This window comes from Mobula birostris, chromosome 18 (genome assembly GCF_030028105.1).
Source record: "Mobula birostris isolate sMobBir1 chromosome 18, sMobBir1.hap1, whole genome shotgun sequence".
NCBI classification, from domain to species: domain Eukaryota; kingdom Metazoa; phylum Chordata; class Chondrichthyes; order Myliobatiformes; family Myliobatidae; genus Mobula; species Mobula birostris.
In genome coordinates, this window is record NC_092387.1 from 62,323,801 (window position 1) to 62,345,392 (window position 21,592).

The window sequence follows — 21,592 nt, forward strand, 5'->3', positions numbered from 1 at the left end:
TTCTTAATCAGGAAGAACATCAAAGTTTATGAGAGAAGGCAGGAGAATAGGGTTGAGAAGGGAAAATAAATCTGCTGTGATGGAATGGTGGAGCAGATGTAGTGGGCTGAATGGCCTAATTCTGCTCTTATGTCTTAACTCTTTCATTGCTACTGTTCTTATCACTCTTCAACTGGATTGCTTTTTCCATAAACATGTTAATAGCCTCCTGTAATAGTAATCTCACACACTCCTATCCTGATGAGTTTTCCAAACGTTAGTATTTGTGGTGGCCATTACAGAGATTTGGATGGCTCAGGGACAGGAATGGTTACTGTGGTGGCCATTACAGAGACTTGAATGGCTCAGGGACACGAATGGTTACTTCAAATGCCGGGTTTTACATGTTTCAGAAAGGACAGGGAGGGAGGCAAAACAGGTGGGAGCGTGGCACTGCTGATCAGAGATGGTGTCACAGCTGCAGAAAAGGTGGACGTCATGGAGGGATTGTCTACGGAGTCTCTGTGGGTGGAGGTTAGGAACAGGAAGGGGTCAATAATTTTACTGGGTGTTTTTTATAGGCCGCCCAATAGTAACAGGGATATCGAGGAGCAGATAGGGAAACAGATCCTGGAAAGGTGTAATAATAACAGAGTTGTCGTGATGGGAGATTTTAATTTCCCAAATATCGATTGGCATCTCCCTAGAGCAAGCAAGGGTTTAGATGAGGTGGAGTTTGTTAGGTGTGTTCAGGAAGGTTCCTTGACACAATATGTAGATAAGCCTACAAGAGGAGAGACCGTACTTGATTTGGTATTGGGAAATTAACCTAGTCAGGTGTCAGATCTCTCAGTGGGAGAGCATTTTGGAGATAGTGATCATAATTCTATCTCCTTTACAATAGCATTGGAGAGAGATAAGAACAGACAAGTTAGAAAAACGTTTAATTGGAGTAAGGGGAATTCTGAGGCTATCAGGCAAGAAATTGGAAACAGATGTTCTCAGGGAAAAGTACAGAAGAAATGTGGCAAATATTCAGGGGATATTTGTGTGGAGTTCTGCATAGGTACGTTCCAATGATACAGGGAAGTTATGGTGGGGTACAGGAACTGTGGTGTACAAAGGCTGTAATAAATCTAGTCAAGAAGAAAAGAAAAGCTTACAAAAGGTTCAAAGAGCTAGGTAATGTTAGAGATCTAGAAGATTATAAGGTTAATAGGAAGAGCTTAAAAAGGAAATTAGGAGAGCCAGAAGGGGCCATGAGAAGGCCTTGGCGGGCAGGATTAAGGAAAACCCCAAGGCATTCTACAAGAATGTAAAGAACAAGAGGATAAGACGTGAAAGAATAGGACCTATCAAGTGTGACAGTGGGAAAGTATGTATGGAACCAGAGGAGGCAACAGAAGTACTTAGTGAATGCTTTACTTCAGTATTCACTATGGAAAAGGATCTTGGTGATTGTAGTGCTGACTTGCAGAAGACTGAAAAGCTTGAGCATGTAGATGTTAAAAAAGAGAATGTGCTGGAGCTTTTGGAAAGCATCAAGTTGGATAAGTGGCCAGGACCGGATGAGGTGTACCCCAGGCTACTGTGAGAGGTGAGGGAGGAGATTGCTGAGCCTCTGGCGATGATCTTTGAATCATCAATGGGGACGGGAGAGGTTCCAGAGGATTGGAGGGTTGCAGATGTTGTTCCCTTATTCAAGAAAGGGAGTAGAGATAGCCCCAGAAATTATAGACCAGTGAGTCTTACTTTAGTGGCTGGTAAGTTGATGGAGAAGATCCTGAGAGGCAGGATTTATTAATATTTGGAGAAGTATAATATGATTAGGAATAGTTAGCATAGCTTTGTCAAGGGCAGGTCATGCCTAACGAGCCTGATTGAATTTTTTGAGGGTGTGACTAAACACACTGATGAAGGAAGAGCAGTAAATGTAGTGTATATGGATTTCAGCAAGGCATTTGATAAGGTACCCCATACAAGGCTTATTGAGAAAGTGAGGTGGCATGGGATCCAAGGGGACATTGCTTTGTGGATCCAGGACTGGCTTGCCCACAGAAGGCAAAGAGTGGTGGATGTTGTCTATATGGACTTCAGTAAGGCCTTTGACAAGATTCCACATGGAAGGTTAGTTAGGAAGGTTCAATCGTTAGGCATTAATATCGAAGTAGTAAAGTGGATTCAGCAGTGGCTGGATGGGAGACACCAGAGAGTAGTGGTGGATAACTGTGTGTCAGATCGGAGGATGGTGTGTAGCGGTGTGCCTCAGGGATCTGTACTGGGTCCAATGTTATTTGTCATATATATTAATGATCTGGATGATGGGGTGGTAAATTGGATTAGTAAGTATGCAGATGATACTAAGATAGGTGGCGTTGTGGATAATGAAGTAGGTTTTCAAAGCTTGCAGAGAGATTTAGGCCAGTTAGAAGAGTGGGCTGAAAGACGGCAGATGGAGTTTAATGCTGAAAAATGTGAGGTGCTACATTTTGGTAGGACTAATCAAAATAGGACATACATGGTAAATGGTAGGGTATTGAAGAATGCTGTAGAACAGAGGGATCTAGGAATAACGGTGCATAGTTCCCTGAAGGTGGAATCTCATGTGGATAGGGTGGTGAAGAAAGCTTTTGGTATGCTGGCCTTTATTGATCAGAGCACTGAGTATAGGGGTTGGGATGTAATGTTGAAATTGTATAAGACATTGCTAAGGCCAAATTTGGAGTATTGTGTGCAGTTCTGGTCATCGAATTATAGGAAAGATGTCAATAAAATTGAAAGAGTACGGAGGAGGTTTACTAAAATGTTGGCAGGGTTTCATCTCCTAAGTTACAATGAACGGTTGAACAAGTTAGGTCTTTATTCTTTGGAGCGTAGAAGGTTGAGAGGGGACTTGATAGAGATGTTTAAAATTATGCTCTTTCCATTGTGAGTGGGGGAGATTCAAACAAGAGGACATGAGTTGAGCGTTCAAGGGCAAAAGTTTAGGGGTAACATGAGGGGGAACCTTTTTACTCAGAGAGTGGTAGCTGTGTGGAACGAGCTTCCAGCAGAAGTGGTTGAGGCAGGTTCGATGTTGACGTTTAAAGTTAAATTGGATAGATATATGGACAGGAAGGCAATGGAGGGTTATGGACCGATTACAGGTCGGTGGGACTAGGTGAGAGTAGGAGTTCGGCACGGACTAGAAGGGCCGAGATGGCCTGTTTCCATGCTGTAATTGTTATATGGTTTTTTTATAGTGGTTGCAGACGGGTCATATTCTGCATGGAGGTCAGTGACCAGTGGTGTGCCCCAGGGATCTGTTCTGGGACCCTTACTCTTCGAGATTTTTATAAATGACCTGGATGAGGAAGTGGGGGGATGAGTTAGTAAGTTTGCTGATGACACAAAGGTTGGAGGTGTTGTGTATAGTGTGAAGGGCTGTCAGAGGTTATAGCGGGACATTGATAGGATGCAAAACTGGGCTGAGAAGTGGCAGATAGAGTTCAACCCAGGTAAGTGTGAAGTGGTTCATTTTGGTACGTCAAATATGATGGCAGAATGTAGTATTAATGGTAAGGCTCTTGGCAGTGTGGAGGATCAGAGGGATCTTGGGGTCCGAGCCCATAGGACACTCAAATCAGCTGCGCAGGTTGACTCTGTGGTTAAGAAGACATATGCTGTATTGGCCTTCATTAATTGTGGAATTGAATTTAGGAGCCGAGAGGTAATGTTGCAGCTATACAGGACCCTGGTCAGACCCCACTTGGAGTACTGTGCTCAGTTCTGGTCCCCTCACTACAGGAAGGATGTGGAAGCCGTAGAAAGGGTGCAGAGGAGATTTACAAGGATGTTGCCTGGATTGGGGAGCATGCTGTATGAAAACAGGTTGAGTGAACTCAGCCTTTGCTCCTTGCAGTGACAGAGGATAAAGGGTGACCTGATAGAGATGTATAAGATGATGAGAGGCATTGATTGTGTAGATAGTCAGAGGCTTTTTCCCCGGGCTGAAATGGTTGCCACAAGAGGACACAGGTTTGAGGTGCTGGGGAGTAGGTACAGAGGAGATGTCAGGGGTAAGTTTTTCCACTCAGAGAGTGGTAAGTGTGTAGAATGGGCTGCCGGCAACAGTGGCGGAGGCGGATATGATAGAGTTTTTTAAAGAGACTTTTAGGTAGGTACATGGAGCTTAGAAAAATAGAGGGCGATGGGTAAGCCTATTAATTTCTAAGGTAGGGACATGTTCGGCACAACTTTGTGGCCAAAGGGCCTGTATTGTGCTGTAGGTTCTCTATGTTTCTATAAGTAGTATACACTGAGATGTTCTGTTGGTCTTCACTAATTTGCTCTTCTGCACAATATATTGCTGTTCACTGTGTGAACTACAGGACAAACAATCCTTTCGACAACTAGTAGTGAAATATTTAGACTTTTGATGAAATAAATAAAAGTAATGAATAAGTCACATTATGTCAACTGTCATTGGACCACTTGACATAATATACCTCTTATTACTTCTATTTATTTTTCCGTCATGGAAGTTATTAATTAGCTGCTGTCAGGCAGACCAGGATGTTTCAAATAATTATCAACCTTTAAGGGATTAAAGTTGCCATGCAAGAGCTGCCAGATAAAAAGTACAATAATTAACAAATGGGAAATGACACATCAGAAGGGAAAGGGAGAATTACACACAGGAAAGCAGAAAGCAAGCTAATTTGTAACAGGCCAACCTCAGACTTCGTAGTGATGAAAATCGAGGTCTAGGAGTGAGAGGAATTCTCAGAAAGGACCTATTACGGAAAAGGTATCTAAAAAAGGTCAGAATTAAAAGAAAGATAGTCGAAGAGAAAATTACCAAGAAGTTTGAAAATGTCCTGCTTTAAGAAAAGTACAAAACAGTGATAAAAGTCCAAGATTTCATAAATAAAAAGTTTTTCAATAAATCACATAATTGTGAAGTTAAGATTTGAGACCTGTTGTTATCCGATTTTGTTTTGGGTCATAAAATTAACTCAAAGTGAAATGGCAATCTCCAATAATTCCACTTTACAAGTTTACAACTTCACAAGTTACATTGACAACATTACTATAGAACTGAGGTATTCATACAAAAAAAAGTTCAACCAAAACAATAAAAAATAATTGTAACATAACGTTTATAACTAGTCTGGTTTCATTTAGCAGAGATTTCCAACCTGGGATCCACAGACTCCTCGTTAATGGTAGGAGTCCATGACATAAAAAGGTTGGAAACCCCTGATTTAAGCAGTGTCAGTTAAAATTTGGACTATCTGAGTTATTGATATATTACAACTATGTGCATTCTATGTTCATTATCTATGTCCATCAACTATGTCCATTCCACAAATACTTTTTAAAGATCACACTTATGGATCTACAATTGAGCAATATTAACAAAGTTTCAGGTATTTTGTTAGCTGAGATAATTTATTTTCATATTAAGTTACAATGTAGTATGTGTTTTGATAGTTATCAAAACTTGTAGATCTTTTGACCTATCAGGTGCAGACTAAAGATGAAAGAAGAATGACTACAATCTGAAAGCCATGAAGTTATGCTCAAAAGGCAAAGGACATGCCTTCACAGCAATGTCACATATAACTTGCTTTCCCTGGAGTGATGGAGGCTTAAGAGAGGCAGAGACAGGGGAGATAGTCAAAACCTTTTCCCCATAGTAGGGATATCGAAACAAGACGGCACAGGTTTAAGGTGAGAGCAATGAGTTTTGAAGGGGAACTGAGGAGAAAGTTTTGTTTTACATAGAATGGTTTATATCTACAGCTTGCTGCTGGAGGAGATGATATAAACATTACGTTAAATAAGTATTTAGACAAATACTTAAATAGGCAAAGCAGAGAAGAATATGGTCCTAATGTGGGCCAAGAGCCCGTTTCTTTTATGACTATCGCTCTTACAATCAAAGGGACAGACCATTTTTGTTCTCTTCACTGCCACAGTGATTGGCTGAAAACACACTGATTCAGCTAAGTGTGTGAAAGATTCTGAAAACACATTAACCTAGTTGCAATTTAGTTTAAATTATACAATTTAAAGCAGATTTTTGCTAACAGACAAAAATATGCAAATTATTCAAAGGAAAATAATAAATGTGTTTACATCAGGATACTTTTTTGACTTTATAACTCCACTTGCTTATCAGTATATTTGGTTCAAATTTATACATTTAAAAGTAGTAACTTCCTACAGCTTGTATAAATTCAGTATGAAAATACACAAAAGATATTCACCACAATTCAGAGAAGTACATTTTGTGCTTTTCAAACACGTCTTGTTATTTCTGAGTAGTGTTATTTTGTCAGCTATTGGCCAAACACATTACTGAAAGCCATCTAATTTTGACTGACATTTTTTTTAAGGGAAATGGTTCTGAAGTCTGTTCTTCCAATAAATATCATGGCAGGTTTGCTGGTAAAATATTTAAACATATATTGTAAAACACTGTTTAACTCAAGTATTAAAAATATTTTAGGACTAGATTGCTATATCTAAGTTCCCTCAATTGTTGAATACACAAAATACTAATAAAAACCCTTTTTTAATGAAGTATTATCTAAAGCTAGGCACTAATCTCTACTTATGCACAGCCTTGTGTCAGTACTCGAGTATCTCAGTGAGCACTGACTATCATAGGCTATTACAAACAATCATACAACTAAAAACCATAAACAGCTGTGACATTCTGCTCATACCTGTCTTTCCTGTATTCTCCTGTTAACACAGGACTGATGGAGATCTTAGTTAGAGAAGAAATTGAACTCTGTGATTGGCTGCTGCCAAATGAAGATGTCTCTAGATTCACTGGTGATTGCGGGGGCGTAATCAGACTGGGGCTGCTTCGCTCGGAACCTGATTGCAAACATATCAATATGAAAAACGGCAATTCAGAAAACCTGCAGTATTTCCTTTGAGCAATTTTCAACTTAATCTGAAACACCTCCCAAGTACTAACTCATTTTAAAAAGTATGAGCATATTTGCTCAGTGCCTTCAACATTTCTATTCTGTTGAACATTTGAAAACTTATATCAGTTCCTTTGCCTTTGCTCAGTCAGTTAGTCCAGACTGCCACTGCTCAAGGCAGCACACAACAAATTATCACAAATCTTATAGCCCACACAACAGAAGTTGTTTAAGTCTGCTACCAGTCTTCATGAATTGTGGTCTCCTCACTGAGGTTCCGATAGAATTGTTATGATGAATACAGTCTCCTGCTGAGGGTTTGCTCCCTCTTTCTTCCTTTCTATTCTTCGAGATGGCCCTACTTTGCATGCTCTCTGCTCATTCCCCAAGTCACACAGTATTTCAAGGAGAAAAGAAGAAACAACCACTGCACCCAAATGACTTGTGCAAATGCCTTTACGTAAAGAGAAAGCCCATTAGCATCTGCCACAGTTTACTTCACAGACTTCGTAATCACAAAAGCATAAAACAGTTATCTGATGACAGAAAAAGCGAATTGCAAACATAGCCTAATCTGCAATCTACAAACACTTAATCTTTCAGTAAGCTGGCAGCGTGCTTAATCACAGTGGTCTCTCCGGGGCTAACCAGAGATGTTTCTGCCTTTTTTAATGATTGCATGACAGATCTGGACATTAAAAACTACAAGTACTGCAGGTCTACCCTGTCAGTGAGCTGCTCGTTAGCAGAGGAGCTGGACTTGGTGCAGGCCATGTTGGTGCCTGCTACAAAAAGGCATCAAGTCAGTGCGCAGTCTATCAGTGAGTGAAATCTTGGACATTTTCTTGTGATCGCAAGACCCTGTTGGACATTGATATCAAAGAATACTGCAAGTCCTGTTCACTGGTTTATTGATGAGACCGACAGCAGGAGAGCTGCATGGCTTCGGTTGTAGTGAGAAGGAGGTCTCATGGCATGATACTGCCTGTTGCACCACCAGGAGGTGTCCATGCTGGACTGAGGGCGGACACCTCCTGTCAGTTCTGCCCAACAGTGTTTGCTCAGTGAAAGACAAGCTGGACTGTGTGAATACATGTGTGCGTTCGTCTGCGGACTACTGAGGGCTTGTTCTTGATGACAACTTTCATGTTCCTTCAATCTATGGGACATGTTACCTCGGGACTCGAGCTATATTTTATTTTTTGTGTGACTGTATGTTTATTGCTATCTTATATGTGCTATATGTACCTTGTGCTGTGTATGAGTGTTGGTGCTGTGTTTTGCATCTTGGCCCTGGAGAAACACTGTTTCGCTGGGCTGTATTCATGAATGGTTGAATGGCAATTAAATTTGAACTTGAACTTGAGGTTGATGATCCCTTTAAATTGTATGTGTAGAGAAAGGTCCTTCAGCTATGCAAGGTTTATAGTCATTAGCGAACATTGAACTCCAAAATGGCCACACTGACATCAAATTGAAATTGCACTTAATCAGAATCTGTGACACATGATGTGAAATTTGTTTTTTTTGTGGCAGCCGTACAGTGCAAAGACAAAAATCTATAAAACACAAATAAAAGGAATACTGAGGTAGTAATCATGGACTGTTCAAAAATCTGATGCTGAATAAATCTGGTGGACTTTCACTACACACACTGTTTAAGGAGTACATGAACAAACTGAAAATCAATCTATGCATATTTCTGTTTAGAAAGTCAGGTACTATAAAGTCAAATTTTGTACCTGCCAATATTATATTACATGCTATGCAAGAATACAATAAGTAAACCTTAGACATAAATACAACTGAATGGCCATTAGGTATCAGATCTATAAATATTGAGACTTCTCTGTAACAGTGGCTTTCATTCCCCCCCAGGGGGACAGGATTTTAATGACAACTGTTTCATACCTTGCATTTCTGTTATCTTGGTATTCCTCTTGTTCTTTCATTCCATACTAATAGCTTCTACATTCAACAGATCATCCTCAGTGTGGTACACCCTTATTATTCTGCCTAGTCCCATCGATCTGCACCTGAACCATAGACCACCATACCCCTCCCATCCATGTACTTATCCAAACTTCTCTTAAGATTGTTGAAATCAAATTCACATTCACCACCTTCATTGGCAGCTTGTTCTATACTCTCACCAACCTCTGATAATTCCAGCAATGTCTTTCCCCTCTACCACTTTTCCTGTTATCATTCATCTGCTCTTGGCAGTGTGATTAATAAGCTTTCACCATTCTCTTTCAAACAGCACAATTGCTTGTCATTCATTCTCTGTTGGTCCCATCCTATCACAGATCATTAATTTCTTCTTCTGCTTCCTTCCCTCTTATGTGCAACGTAAAATATGCATAATTTCCAACTTTTATCGGAGGAAAGGTCATCATTCCAAAACACCAACCGATTCCCTAACATGAGTGTTCCTTAACAGATGAGTTTTCCAGTATTTTGTGTTTCTTTTCTCCAGTATCTTGGTTTTCCAGCTTTACAAATTGTTTGGCAGGCCAAATACACCTCAGCAGTACAAAATCCACATAATTGTGAGCAAGACTTTTGTCGTAAACAGCTCTTATCTTTCTCAAGGTGAGACTGGTTGTGTTGTACAATTTAAATGTTCAGCTCATTATTGAGCCAATAGGGCAAAGTTTCAGGGAGGCTAACAAACAGCCAAACAGTTGTCATAGCAACATAACATTATACACAAAAGAAAGAGCAAGTGCTATTTTGCATTAAATAGGAAACCAATTTGGGTGCAATGGTAGTGTATTGCTTAGCATAATGCGATTACAGCACCAATTCCCCAGTTGTCTGTAAGGAGTTTGTACTTTCTTCCCATAGTTGCATGAGCTTCCTTTGGGTGCTCCAGTTCCCTCCCTCAGACCAAAGACTAATAGGGTCGTAGGTTAATTGGTCACATGGGTATAAGTGGGTAGCATGGGCTTGTTGGGCCCCAAAGAGCCTGTTATCATACACTATCACTAAATTAAAAAAGTAAATACTGTAAAGTGATTATAAAATACTGACAAAATTACTCTGATCATTTTTCAAACTGGCATTTCCAAACATTTAGAGCTTGCAGAGTTAAAATGAAATTATTTAAATGAAAATGAATTCCATATTTACTTACTAAAATTGTAAGTGCAACACTGCTCTCAGAATGACTAATTAATTCATCACTGAAGGGAGTGGCCAGAACATTGGCTCAGGTTATGACACCTATGACCCAAATCACGCCAGTTTCCAAATGAGTAAACAAAACATATTCTCAAAGATACACACACAAAATGCTGGAGGAACTCAGCAGGCCAGGCGGGATCTATGGGAAAAAAGTAAACAGTTGACATTTTGGGTCAAGACCTTTCATCAGGGTTAGAAAAAAAGATGAGAAGTCAGAGTAAGAAGGTAGGGAGAGGGGTTCAAGGTGACAGTAACTCGAATAACTAGGCATTACAATAGTGGTGAGCAGAACAGCCTCTCTGAGTGCACAACACAAACCTTGAAGTGGATGGACTACTGCAGCAGACCATGAACATACACTCAGTGGCCACCCTATTAAGTATAGCAGGTATCTAATAAAGTAGCCACTGAGTGTACAACCAGAATGTAAGTAAAATAGCAAGCTTGCCAATAAATTCAAAGCACATCATTGCCATAATTTTCTACTATAAATTCCTCAGCTAATGATGCTTCATACCCAAGATGTTTGCACCTTACATTTACACCTTATTCTGAAGTGGCTCTTTTCTATACCCTGGGATTTAAGGAAAAACAACAAACAGATAACTTGTAAACCTTAATGGAGTATTAGAAAAGATTACCTCTGTCTGAGCCTGTTGTCAATCGAGGATACCTTGTGTTTGAAGGGATTCGAATTCGTCCACTTTTACTGGGAGCAAAAGCCAAGCTGCTTGATGATCCAGCTGAAAAAAAAAGTCAAAACATTCGGTGGTCAACTCTTCTGTAAATGAACCAGACAGATCAAAACTAAGATCAAAAGAGTGTGTGAAGAATTACCAATACGTGCACTGGCTGGCAGAGATTGTGTTCCATGCGTTGTTGTGTTTCTAGAGGATTTGGACAAATCACTCGAATGTTTGTGGTCTGGGCCAGTCAGATCCAGGCTGTGATGTGCATGATGCTGTGGACTAAGCAAAATATTCCAGCCCATCACACTTAATTTTTTATATATCAAATAAGATAGTACATTAAAATTGAACTGTATTGTAATGAACATTTAATCAATTTAGCCCTATATTTAATATTGGAATAAAAGCACCTATTATTCGACCTCCACTCTGTTTCCAGGACGGCATGATAGCGTATTGCTTTACTGTGCCAGATGTAAGATTGTGGTTCAATTCCCACCTCTGATTGTACAGAGTTTGTGCTTTTCCTCCATGACCACTCCAAAGATGTACAGGTTAGGGGTTGTAAGTTGTGGGCATGCTATGTTGGCTTAGAAGCACGGCAACACTTGTGGGCTACTTCCAGTACTTAATCAAACTGTGTTGGTCGTTGATGCAAATCATGCATTTCATTGTACAGTACTGTGCAAAATTCTTAGGTATATACATATAACTAGACCGTTGCAAAATATTGTATATTGATTAAAATAGGAAGGTAGTTGGGAAATAGAAATATCAGCACTTAGCTTTGTATAAGATCGGTAGTATTAAGCAATATTTGCTAACAGGAAATACATAATATACAATCCTATGCAACTATGGGGCCTAGTTATATTCTTTCAAAAATTGCTTTTCTTTCATAGATCTTATTTCCTCACTTTTCAACCATTTCACTGACAAGAATATCACACTCATAAAAAGACCCTTGAAACCATTTTCAATATATTACTGACCAGGTAACCTTTCTTTTTGGCCTCCATCCTAATGCATTCTGCAAATAACTGCCTCCCCTTCAAGTACTGTCCCACTTTCCTTTTAAATCTGTGTCTTCAAAACCCACTTTTGGGCTCTGGCATCTCTATATATTCTTTGTTCAAAGAAATAAAACGCAAAATATAACTTAAAGATAACTAATTGGTTAATTGTCACTACAGAATCATAAAACACCCTACATAATAGGAGCATCACATTCAGTGTTCGGTTACTACAGTATCGGTTTAAACAGCTCCATAATATACGGAGCAAATACACAAAATGGTGGAGGTACTGAACCGGTCAGGCAGCATTTACGAAAGTGGATGAAGAGTCAACATTTGGGGCTGAGACATTTCACCAGGTCCCGGCCTGAAATGTTGTCTGCTTATTCATCTCCATAGATGCTACCTGACCTGCTGAGTTCCTCTAGCATCTTGTGTGTGTTGTTCTGGATTTCCAACATCTGCAGAACCTCTTTTGTCCATTATATACATCTTGTGTTTTAAATTTTTAATTTAGGATGCAAGTTTTTATAAAAATAATATTTATAGAATATAATCTCACCTAAACCCCTCAAAGGTAAGCATGGATTCTGGAAAGCAAATTGCACTCTGAGGTCTGTGCCGGGCCCTTGGAGAACCATTAAAACTCTCGGTTGGTGAATGGTTCTGTGTGCTGTTTTAAACAGGAAAAAGACAAAACTTAAACAACTGAAGGATGTTTCCTGACCTAATGAACAATACTGAAATCAGGTCCTTCATTTCAAAGACAGAAAGCTAAATTTTGATATTGAAATTTTCAATATTGCAAATGTTCAAAAAATTTTGCACATTAAAACTTCTTAACATGCTCAGAGCATAATTATTATTTGTAGCCTGCTTTATACTCCTTCTTTTCCCCACACCTTCTTATTCTGGCTTCTTCCCCCTTCATTTCCAGTCCTGATGAAGGGTCTCAGCCTGAAATGTCGACTACTTCTACCCTTTCATAGGTGCTAATTTGTTGAGTTCCTCCAGCATTTTGTATGTTGCTCAAGATTTCCAGCAACTGCAGATTCTGTTGCGTGACTAAGATTAACATATCTTTCCAGACAATTATATCAAATCAAACTTGAATAGAAACATAGAAAATAGGTGCAGGAGTAGGCTATTCAGCCCGTTGAGCCTGCACCGCCATTCAGTATGATCATGGCTGATCATCCAACTCAGAACCCTGTACCAGCCTTCCCCCCATACCCCCTGATCCCTTTAGCTACAAGGGCCATATCTAACTCCCTCTTAAATATAGCCAATGAACTGGCCTCAACTGTTTCCTGTGGCAGAGAATTCCACAGATTCACCACTCTCTGTGTGAAGAAGTTTTTCCTAATCTCGGTCCTAAAAGGCTTCCCCTTTATCCTCAAACTGTGACCTCTCGTTCTGGACTTCCCCAACATCGGGAACAATCTTCCTGCATCTAGCCTGTCCAATCCCTTTAGGATTTTATATGTTTCAATCAAATCCCCCCTCAATCTTCTAAATTCCAACGAGTATAAGCCTAGTCGATCCAGTCTTTCATCATATGAAAGTCCTGCCATCCCAGGAATAAATCTGGTGAACCTTCTTTGTACTCCCTCTATGGCAAGGATGTCTCTCCTCAGATCAGGGGACCAAAACTGCACACAATACTCCAGGTGTGGTCTCACCAAGGCCTTGTACAACTGCAGTAGTTCCTCCCTGCTCCTGTACTCGAATCCTCTTGCTATGAATGCCAACATACCATTCTCCTTTTTCACCGCCTGTTGTACCTGCATGCCCACTTTGAATGACTGGTGTATAATTACACCCAGGTCTCGTTGCACCTCCCCTTTTCCTAATCGGCCACCATTCAGATAATAATCTGTTTTCCTGTTTTTGCCACCGAAGTGGATAACCTCACATTTATCCACACTAAATTGCATCTGTCATGAATTTACCCACTCACCCAACCTATCCAAGTCACCCTGCATCCTCTTAGCATCCTCCTCACAGCTAACACTGCCGCCCAGCTTCGTGTCATCTGCAAACTTGGAGATGCTGCATTTAATTCCCTCATCTAAGTCATTAATATATATTGTAAACAACAATAATACACAAATGGTTTAACATTGCCACGTGCACGGGCCTGGTAACAGTTCTTGTGAGACCCACAAATGCACAGTAGGTGCTCCAAGTAAATTATGGAAAAATTTTATTCATCTGTATACTTATGAACAGCTGAAGACCACTATGCGGCTCTGCAGAAGATAGTGTAGACTGCTAACCAAGTTTGTTAGTTGAGTAATACCTATGTGGATAGCACATCTGACTAGCCATGGAGGGATAGTTGGCACTGTGGACCATGCGGCTGCGGACAGTGAAGAACGGAACATTTGGATTTCGCAGAACTGCTGTCACCGCCGGACAGGGTGTAAAGCTTCTCTGTGCACTGCCTGGATTTAAGATAGAAAAATAATTTAAATGATGTCAACAACTAAACACCTTCATTTAGATGTTCTTCAATAAAATGTATAGGAGAAGGAGAATGAAGATCAGGAAAAAAAAACACCAGCTTGTTCATCTGTTATTTGTTAAATATAATTCCTGTACCCAAGGCACTGAAAATAGGAGAGCAAAATCCAGTCAACCAAAGCAGAAAATACAGGTGATATTTAGGGAAAGAATCTTTTGCAGAGAAAAATAAGAGTTACGGTTTTAGGTTGAAGATTTTCTCTCTCCATACAGTAGCTATTCGCTTATAAGTATTACTAATAATGTAGAGAAAACTTAGTAATAACCATCCACAGTGGAAGCAACTAATTATTAAAACCCATCATAATTTTAAACAGTTCCATAAGACCATAAGATAAAGGAGCAGAATTAGGCCACTTGGCCAATGGAGTCTGCTCTGTCATTTCATTATGGCTGATCCAGTCTTTCTCTCAGCCCCAACCTCCTACCTTCTCCCCATATCCCATCACACTCTGACCAACCAAGAATCTATCAACCTCTGCCTTAAAAATACGTAAAAACTTGGGCTCCACAGCTGCCTGTGACGATAAATTCCAGAGATTTGCCACTCTCTGGCTAAAGAAATTACTCATCTCTGTTCTAAAAGGACATTCCTCTATTCTAAGGCTGCGTCCTCTGGACTTAAAGACTCTCCCACCACAGGAAACATCCTCTCCACATCCACTCTATCTAGGCCTTTCACCATTCAATAGGTTTCAATTAGCTCACCCCTCATTCTTCTGAATTCCAGTGAATTCAGGCCCAGAGCTATCAAACTCTCCTCATGACAAGCCATTCAATCCTGGAATCATTTTTGTGAACCTCCTTTGAACTTTCTCCAGTTTCTGAACATCCTTTCTTACATAAAGGGCCCAAAACTGCTCACAATACTCCAATTGAGGCCTCACCAGTGCTTTATGAAGTATCAACTTTACATCCTTACTTTTATATTCTAGCCCTCTTGAAATGAATGCTAACACTGCATTTGCCTTCCTCACCATTCTCCCAATCTGTCCTTCTGTAGCCACTCTACTTCCTCAAAACTACCTGTCCTTCCAACTATCTTCATATCATCTGCAAACTTTGCAACAAAGACATCAATTCCAACATCCAAATCATTGACATACAATGTAAAAAGAACCAGTCCCAACACACACCACTGTGGAACACCACAAGTCACTGACAGGCAACCAGAAAAGGCCCCTTTTATTCCCATTCTTTGCCTCCTGCCTATCAACCATTGATTATTCCATGCTAGAATCCTTCCTGTAATACCATGGGCTCGTAGCTTGTTAAGCAGCCTCATGTGTGGCACCTTGTCAAAGGCATTCTGAAAATCCAAGTACACATCAACTGATTCACCTTTGTCTATCCTGCTTGTTATTTATTCAAAGAATTCCAACAGATATGTCACGCAAGATTTTCCCTCGAGGAAACCATGCTGACAGCTGATTTTATCATGCATCTCCAAGTACCCTGCAACCTCATCACCTTCCCAACCAGTAACTGGCCTATAACGTCCTTTCTTCTGCCTCTCTCCCTTCTTGGAGTGACATTTCCAATTTTCCAGTCTTCCAGAACCATTCCAGAAACTAGTGATTCTTGAAAGATCATTACTAATAGTCACTAGTCATAGTCATACTTTATTGATCCCCAGGGAAATTGGTTATGCCTCCACAATCTCTTCAGCCACCTCTTTTAGAACCTTGGGGTGTACACCATCTGGTCCAGGTGACTTACCTACCTTCAGACCTTTGAGTTTCTCAAGAACCTTCTGTCTAGTTATGGTAACTTCACACGCTTCATGACTCCTGACACCTGGAAATTCCACCACACCACTAGTGTCTTCCACAGTGAAGACTGATGCAAAATACTTATTCAATTTGTCTGCCATTTGGTTGTTCCCCATTACTACCTCTCCAGCATCATTTTCCTGTGATACAATATCCACTCTCGCCTCTTTTTTCACATTTTATGTATCTAAAGCAGCAGTCCCCAACCACCAGAGCATGTGCTACCAGGCCGTGAAGAAACGATATGAGTCAGCTGCACCTTTCCTCATTCCCTGTCACGCACTGTTGAACTTGAACATAGGGTTGCCAACTGTCCTGTATTTGCTGGGACATCCCGTATATTGGGCTAAATTGGTTTGTCCCATATTTACCCCGTTAAGGTAGAGCGTTCCTATGAAACATTTCGTGCCGAAATGGCGTAAAGCGAAGAAGCCATTACCATTAATTTATATGGGAAAAATTTTTGAGCGTTCCCAGACCCAAAAAATAACCAAACAAATCATACCAAATAACACATAAAACCGAAAATAATTAACACTAACATATAGTAAAAGCAGGAATGATATGATAAACACACAGCCTATATAAAGTAGAAATAATGTATATACAGTATAATCGGGAAGATGAAGGCAAAACCGATTTGGTGGGGAAAAAAAAATCGGCACGTACGCACATGTGCACACGGGTGCCCGCGCAAGGCTTCATGGTCATGGTAGTCTTTCCTAGGGTAAAGTGTCCCAGGATTTGGATTTGACTGCTACTTTTGTCCCTTATTTGGGAGTGAGAAAGTTGGCAACCCTAACTGTAAAAAACATGTTGAGGTGAGTTTAACCCCACTTGAACAACCCCGCCCCCCCCGTAGCCCGGTATGCAAGAATATTGACAATATTAAACCGGTCTGTGGTGCAAAAAAGGTTGGGGACCCCTGATCTAAAGAAACTTTTGGTATCCTCTTTAAAATTAATGGCTAGCTTATTTCTGTATTCCATCTTCATCTTGTTAATGACTTTTTAGTTGCCTTCAGTTGGTTTTTAAAAGCTTCCCAATCCTCCAACTTCCCACTAATTTTTGCTCTATTATATGCCCTATCTTTGGCTTTTATGCTGGCTTTGACTTCTTTCAATATCAGTTTCTCTTCTCTATGAAGAACAATTACGGTATCTCTAGGCTTCACATCAGATGTCCTTTATCTTCAGCAACACTAACTCACTGCATAGACTCATTGAATCATAGAACACCACAGCACAGAAACAGGCCGCTCAGCCCATCTAGTCCATGCTGAACTATTAATCTAACTAGTCCTATCGACCTCACCTGGACCATGGCCTTCCATATCCCTCCCATCCACGCACATACCCAATTTCTCCTAAGTGGTGAAATCAAACCCGCATCCACACTTCAGCTGGCAGGTTATTCCACACTCTCACCCCTTACATTCCTCTTAAACATTTCATTTTTCATCCTTAACCCATGACCTCTAGATATAGTCTCACCTAACCACAGTGAAAAAAGCCTGCTCACATTGACCCTATCAATACCCCTCATAATTTTGTACTGCTCTATCAAATCTCGCCTCACTCTCCTATGCTCTAGGAAATAAAGTCCGAGCATATTTGACCTTTCCCTACAACTCAGTCCTCAAGTCCTGGCAACATCCTTGTAAATTTTCTCTGCACTCCTTCAATCTTATTTCCTGTTCAAAACTGTACACAATACTCCAACTCAGGCCTCACAAATGTCTTAAACAACTTCAACATAACATCCCAACTCCTGCACTCGATACTTCAACTTAGGAAGGCCAATGTGCCAAAATCTTTTTTTTATGACCCTATCTATAATGCCACTCTCAAGGAATAATGGGTCTAGATTCCAAGATCTACAGCACTCCTCAGTGGCCAACCATTTACTGTGCCCTACACTGGTTTGTCCTCCCAAAGTGCCACACCTCACACTCGCCTGCATTAATCAGCCCATTTTTCCAGCTGGTCCAGATCCTGCTGCAAGCATTGTCAGCAATAATTGTCACCAAGCTTGTGATTTGCCCTTAGAAGTCTCAGACTTTCTGGCATTTCTGACTGCACACTGATGTCATTCTCCTGAAGAGTGCCTGTGAAAGAGCACAAAGTTGCAGAAATTCCCCATCACTTTTACAAGGAGCCTGGGAGCCTGTCAGACAACTTACTTCATCATCTGGAGTAGAGAAGAATTGCTGCAAAAGACCAAGTAAAGTTTATTTAATTTTCTTAATTTTTTAAAAGCAATATGATTGCTTTGTTTAAACAAGTTTAATTTGTTTTCTAATTGCTTAGAGTTTTTTTTTGAATGTTTGAACACTTAATGGTTTTTGTAAGCCAAAGGACAGGTCTTAAACAGTTGTTAAAGAATCTTATTTGACATCTTTGCAGATAGGCTAGCATTTATTTATTTAATTAATTGAGATACAGCATGGAACAGGCTCTGCCGGCACTTCAAGCCACGTCACCCAGCAATACCCAAATTTAACCCTAGACTAATCACGAAACAATTTACAATGACCAATTAACCTACCAATTGGTATGTCTTTGGACTGTGGGAGGAAACCCACGTGGTCATGGGGAGAATGTACAAACTCCTTACAGGCAGTGGTGTGAATTGAACCCAGGTTGCCTGTACTGCAAAGTGCTGTGCTAACCACTATGCTACCGTGCTGCCCCACAACCTTCTTCCTCCCAAACAAACAAGGGGAATCTTTTCTAGAAGGCTCTGACAATTGCTTTACCATGGAGGAAAGGATGAATGTCCAGGGTTGAGCAGCAAGCTATTCTCAGGCGATCAGCACTGTGTTAGTACCAGCATTTCTCCATTTGTCAGAGGGGAATGTGGAACTGACACTAACTGTAAAATCTCAGTCAATACTTCAGCTGAGGCCTCACTGTTCCTTCACATTGGTTCAACTTAACTTCGATTCCTGCCTCTGTCCAAAAAGTTAAGACATTTCTGTAATAATGCTTCAAGAACCAACTGGATCAAGTCAGTGCTTTAAAAATGCTGAAAGGGAATAATTGCAAAGGGACGAAATCATGTTACTTAATAAAATATCTCAACACTTAGTTTTTGTGAACTAACCTGATGTTGAACAATTATATGTTGTGGATGCATAGCCACCACTTTGCCTGTGTGAACGTTTTGGTGTGTAACGGTGCCATTCCTGTGGCTCCAAAGACAAACGTTCTTCACTTGTATTGTACCTGGGGACTGGGGAGCAAGGTGCATGACTCTCATATTGCGACTGAGGGTCAACATTTTCCTGTGAATGTAAACAATACCCTCAATCATCAGTTGTCAACAGTCACTCATATAAAGATAAAAGCATTTCCAGATTATTTGCTGAACTTGCCTTCCCACACCCTTTAATTCAAAGTCCAAGGTAATTTTATCACCAAGGTACAGATATGTCACCTTTCACTACCCCGAGATTCATTTTCTTGCTGGCACTCATAGTAGAACAAAGAAATACAACAGAATCAATGAAAAATTACAAAGGCTGACAAACAACCAACATGCAAGACAATCTGTGCAAATACAAATAATATTAAATAAATAAATAGATAAAGTAATATGTAATTAAACATGAGTTTTAGAATCCTTGAAAGTGAGTTCATAGGTTGTGGAATCAGTTCAGTGTTGAGGTGAGTGAAGTTATCTGCGCCAGTTCAGGAGCCTGAGGGTTGAAGGGTCATAATTTGCCCTGAACCTGATAGTGTGGGACCTCAGGCTCTTGTGCCTCCTGCCTATTGGCAACTGTAAGAAGAGAGGAGGTCCTTGATGGAGGTCCTTGATGGAGGAGGTCCTTGATGGTTCTCAAAAGATGGTGGAGAGTGTCAGTAAATTGAAATACATTAGAGGATCCATCCTGGGACCAGCATACAAATGTCATCACAAAGAAGGCACAACAGGGCCTCTACATTCTTAGAAGTTTATGTAAATTTGGCATGTCACCAAAAACTCAGGCAAACACCTATACATGCACAGTGGAGAGTATCCTAACTGGTTGCATCACAGCCTGGCATGGAAACACCAATGCCTAGAAACGCAAGAGGCTATAGGAAGTGGCCAACACATTCCAGTCCAACATAGGCACATGGAGCACTGCCACAAGAAAACAGCATTCATCAAAGACTTCTATACCATCTAGGCCTTGCCTTCTTCACGCCAATACCATTGGGCAAGATGTACAGAAGCCTTAGGTCCTACAGCACACAGTTCAGAAACAGTTACTACACCGCACTACTGAGGTGTATAAGATGATGAGGGGCATTGATCGTTTGGATAGCCAAAGGCTGTTCCTAGGGCTGAAATGGCTAACACAAGGAGGTAATAGTTTTAAGGTGCCTGGAAATAGGTACCAAGGGGATGTCAGGAGTAAGTTTTTCACACAGAGAGTGGTGGGTGCATGGAATGCACTGCCAGCGATGGTGGTGGAAGCAGATACAATAAGGTCTTTTAAGAGCCTCTTAGATAGGTACATGGAGCTTAGAAAAGTAGAGCACTAGGGAAATTCTAGGAATTTTCTAGAGTAGATTACATGGTTGGCACAACACTGTGGGCCAAAGGTCCTGTAATGTGCTGTAAATTTCTAGGTTCTATGTACAACTATCAGGCTCCTGAACCAGTGTGGATAACTTAATTCACCACTACGCTAAACTAATTCTATGATCACTTTCACTTTCACATAGTGTTTACAACTCAGTTATTTTTATTTGCATAGTTTGTCTTCTTTTGTACACCTGTTGTTTGTCAGTCTTTGTTTACGCATAGTTTTACATAAAATTTTATTGTATTTCTTTTTCCCCTGTAAATACCTGCAAGAAAAAGTATCTCAAGGTAGTAGGTGACATAAATGTACTTTGATAATAAAGTTACTTGCCATTGCTTCTCCAGTTCTATCCTAATTAAATAAACTTTTAGCATTGAAACCGTACATTCAGACATAAAGATAAAGATTAGCTTTATTTGTCACACGTACTTCAAAACATACAGTGAAATGTGCCATTTGCGTTAAATCAGATCAGCACGGATTGTGCTGGGCAGCCCACAAGTGTTGAATTACTATTCTCCAGTTTGCCCATTCATTCATTCGTTATGGAAATATCACGTGCAATGTCTCACTTTGGGCTCATTAAAGGTTTCTTGCAATGGATGGCACGGTCAACTAAATGTGGCACAGCAGTGTTGTGGTACAATTACTGGATCATTGCTTGCGAGGCTAATATTCTCTCTTCTCTCCCTCCCATCAAGCAGATGATACAAAAGCCTGAAAGCACACACCATCAAGTTCAAGGACAGCTTCTATCCCACTATTAGAAGACTATTGGACAGCCCTGTAGTATGCTATGATGGAATCTTGACCTCACAATCTGCCTAGTTATGACCCTGCACCTTATCGTCTACTTGCACTGCACTTTTTCTGTACCACTTTATTCTGCATTGTGTTGTTGATGTCCCTTCTACTAGCT

General features: G+C 40.4%; 1 protein-coding gene across 9 annotated transcripts in view; it reads right to left on the reverse strand.

Annotated features, from left to right (window-relative positions):
* dlg5a (discs, large homolog 5a (Drosophila)) overlaps positions 1-21,592 on the reverse strand; it is a 232,376-nt gene that overhangs the window by 38,849 nt on the left and 171,935 nt on the right. For 5 of the 9 annotated variants that reach the window (XM_072282813.1, XM_072282815.1, XM_072282809.1 and 2 more), the window contains 7 exons: positions 19,203-19,383; positions 14,102-14,246; positions 12,362-12,472; positions 10,932-11,062; positions 10,736-10,837; positions 6,696-6,852; positions 4,695-4,772 (listed from right to left, as the gene is read on the reverse strand). In XM_072282813.1, coding sequence (XP_072138914.1) covers positions 4,695-4,772; positions 6,696-6,852; positions 10,736-10,837; positions 10,932-11,062; positions 12,362-12,472; positions 14,102-14,246; positions 19,203-19,383 — 905 coding nt within the window. The remainder of the gene's footprint in view (positions 1-4,694; positions 4,773-6,695; positions 6,853-10,735; positions 10,838-10,931; positions 11,063-12,361; positions 12,473-14,101; positions 14,247-19,202; positions 19,384-21,592) is intronic. The other 4 variants (XM_072282816.1, XM_072282814.1, XM_072282812.1 and 1 more) reach the window with 1 other exon arrangement.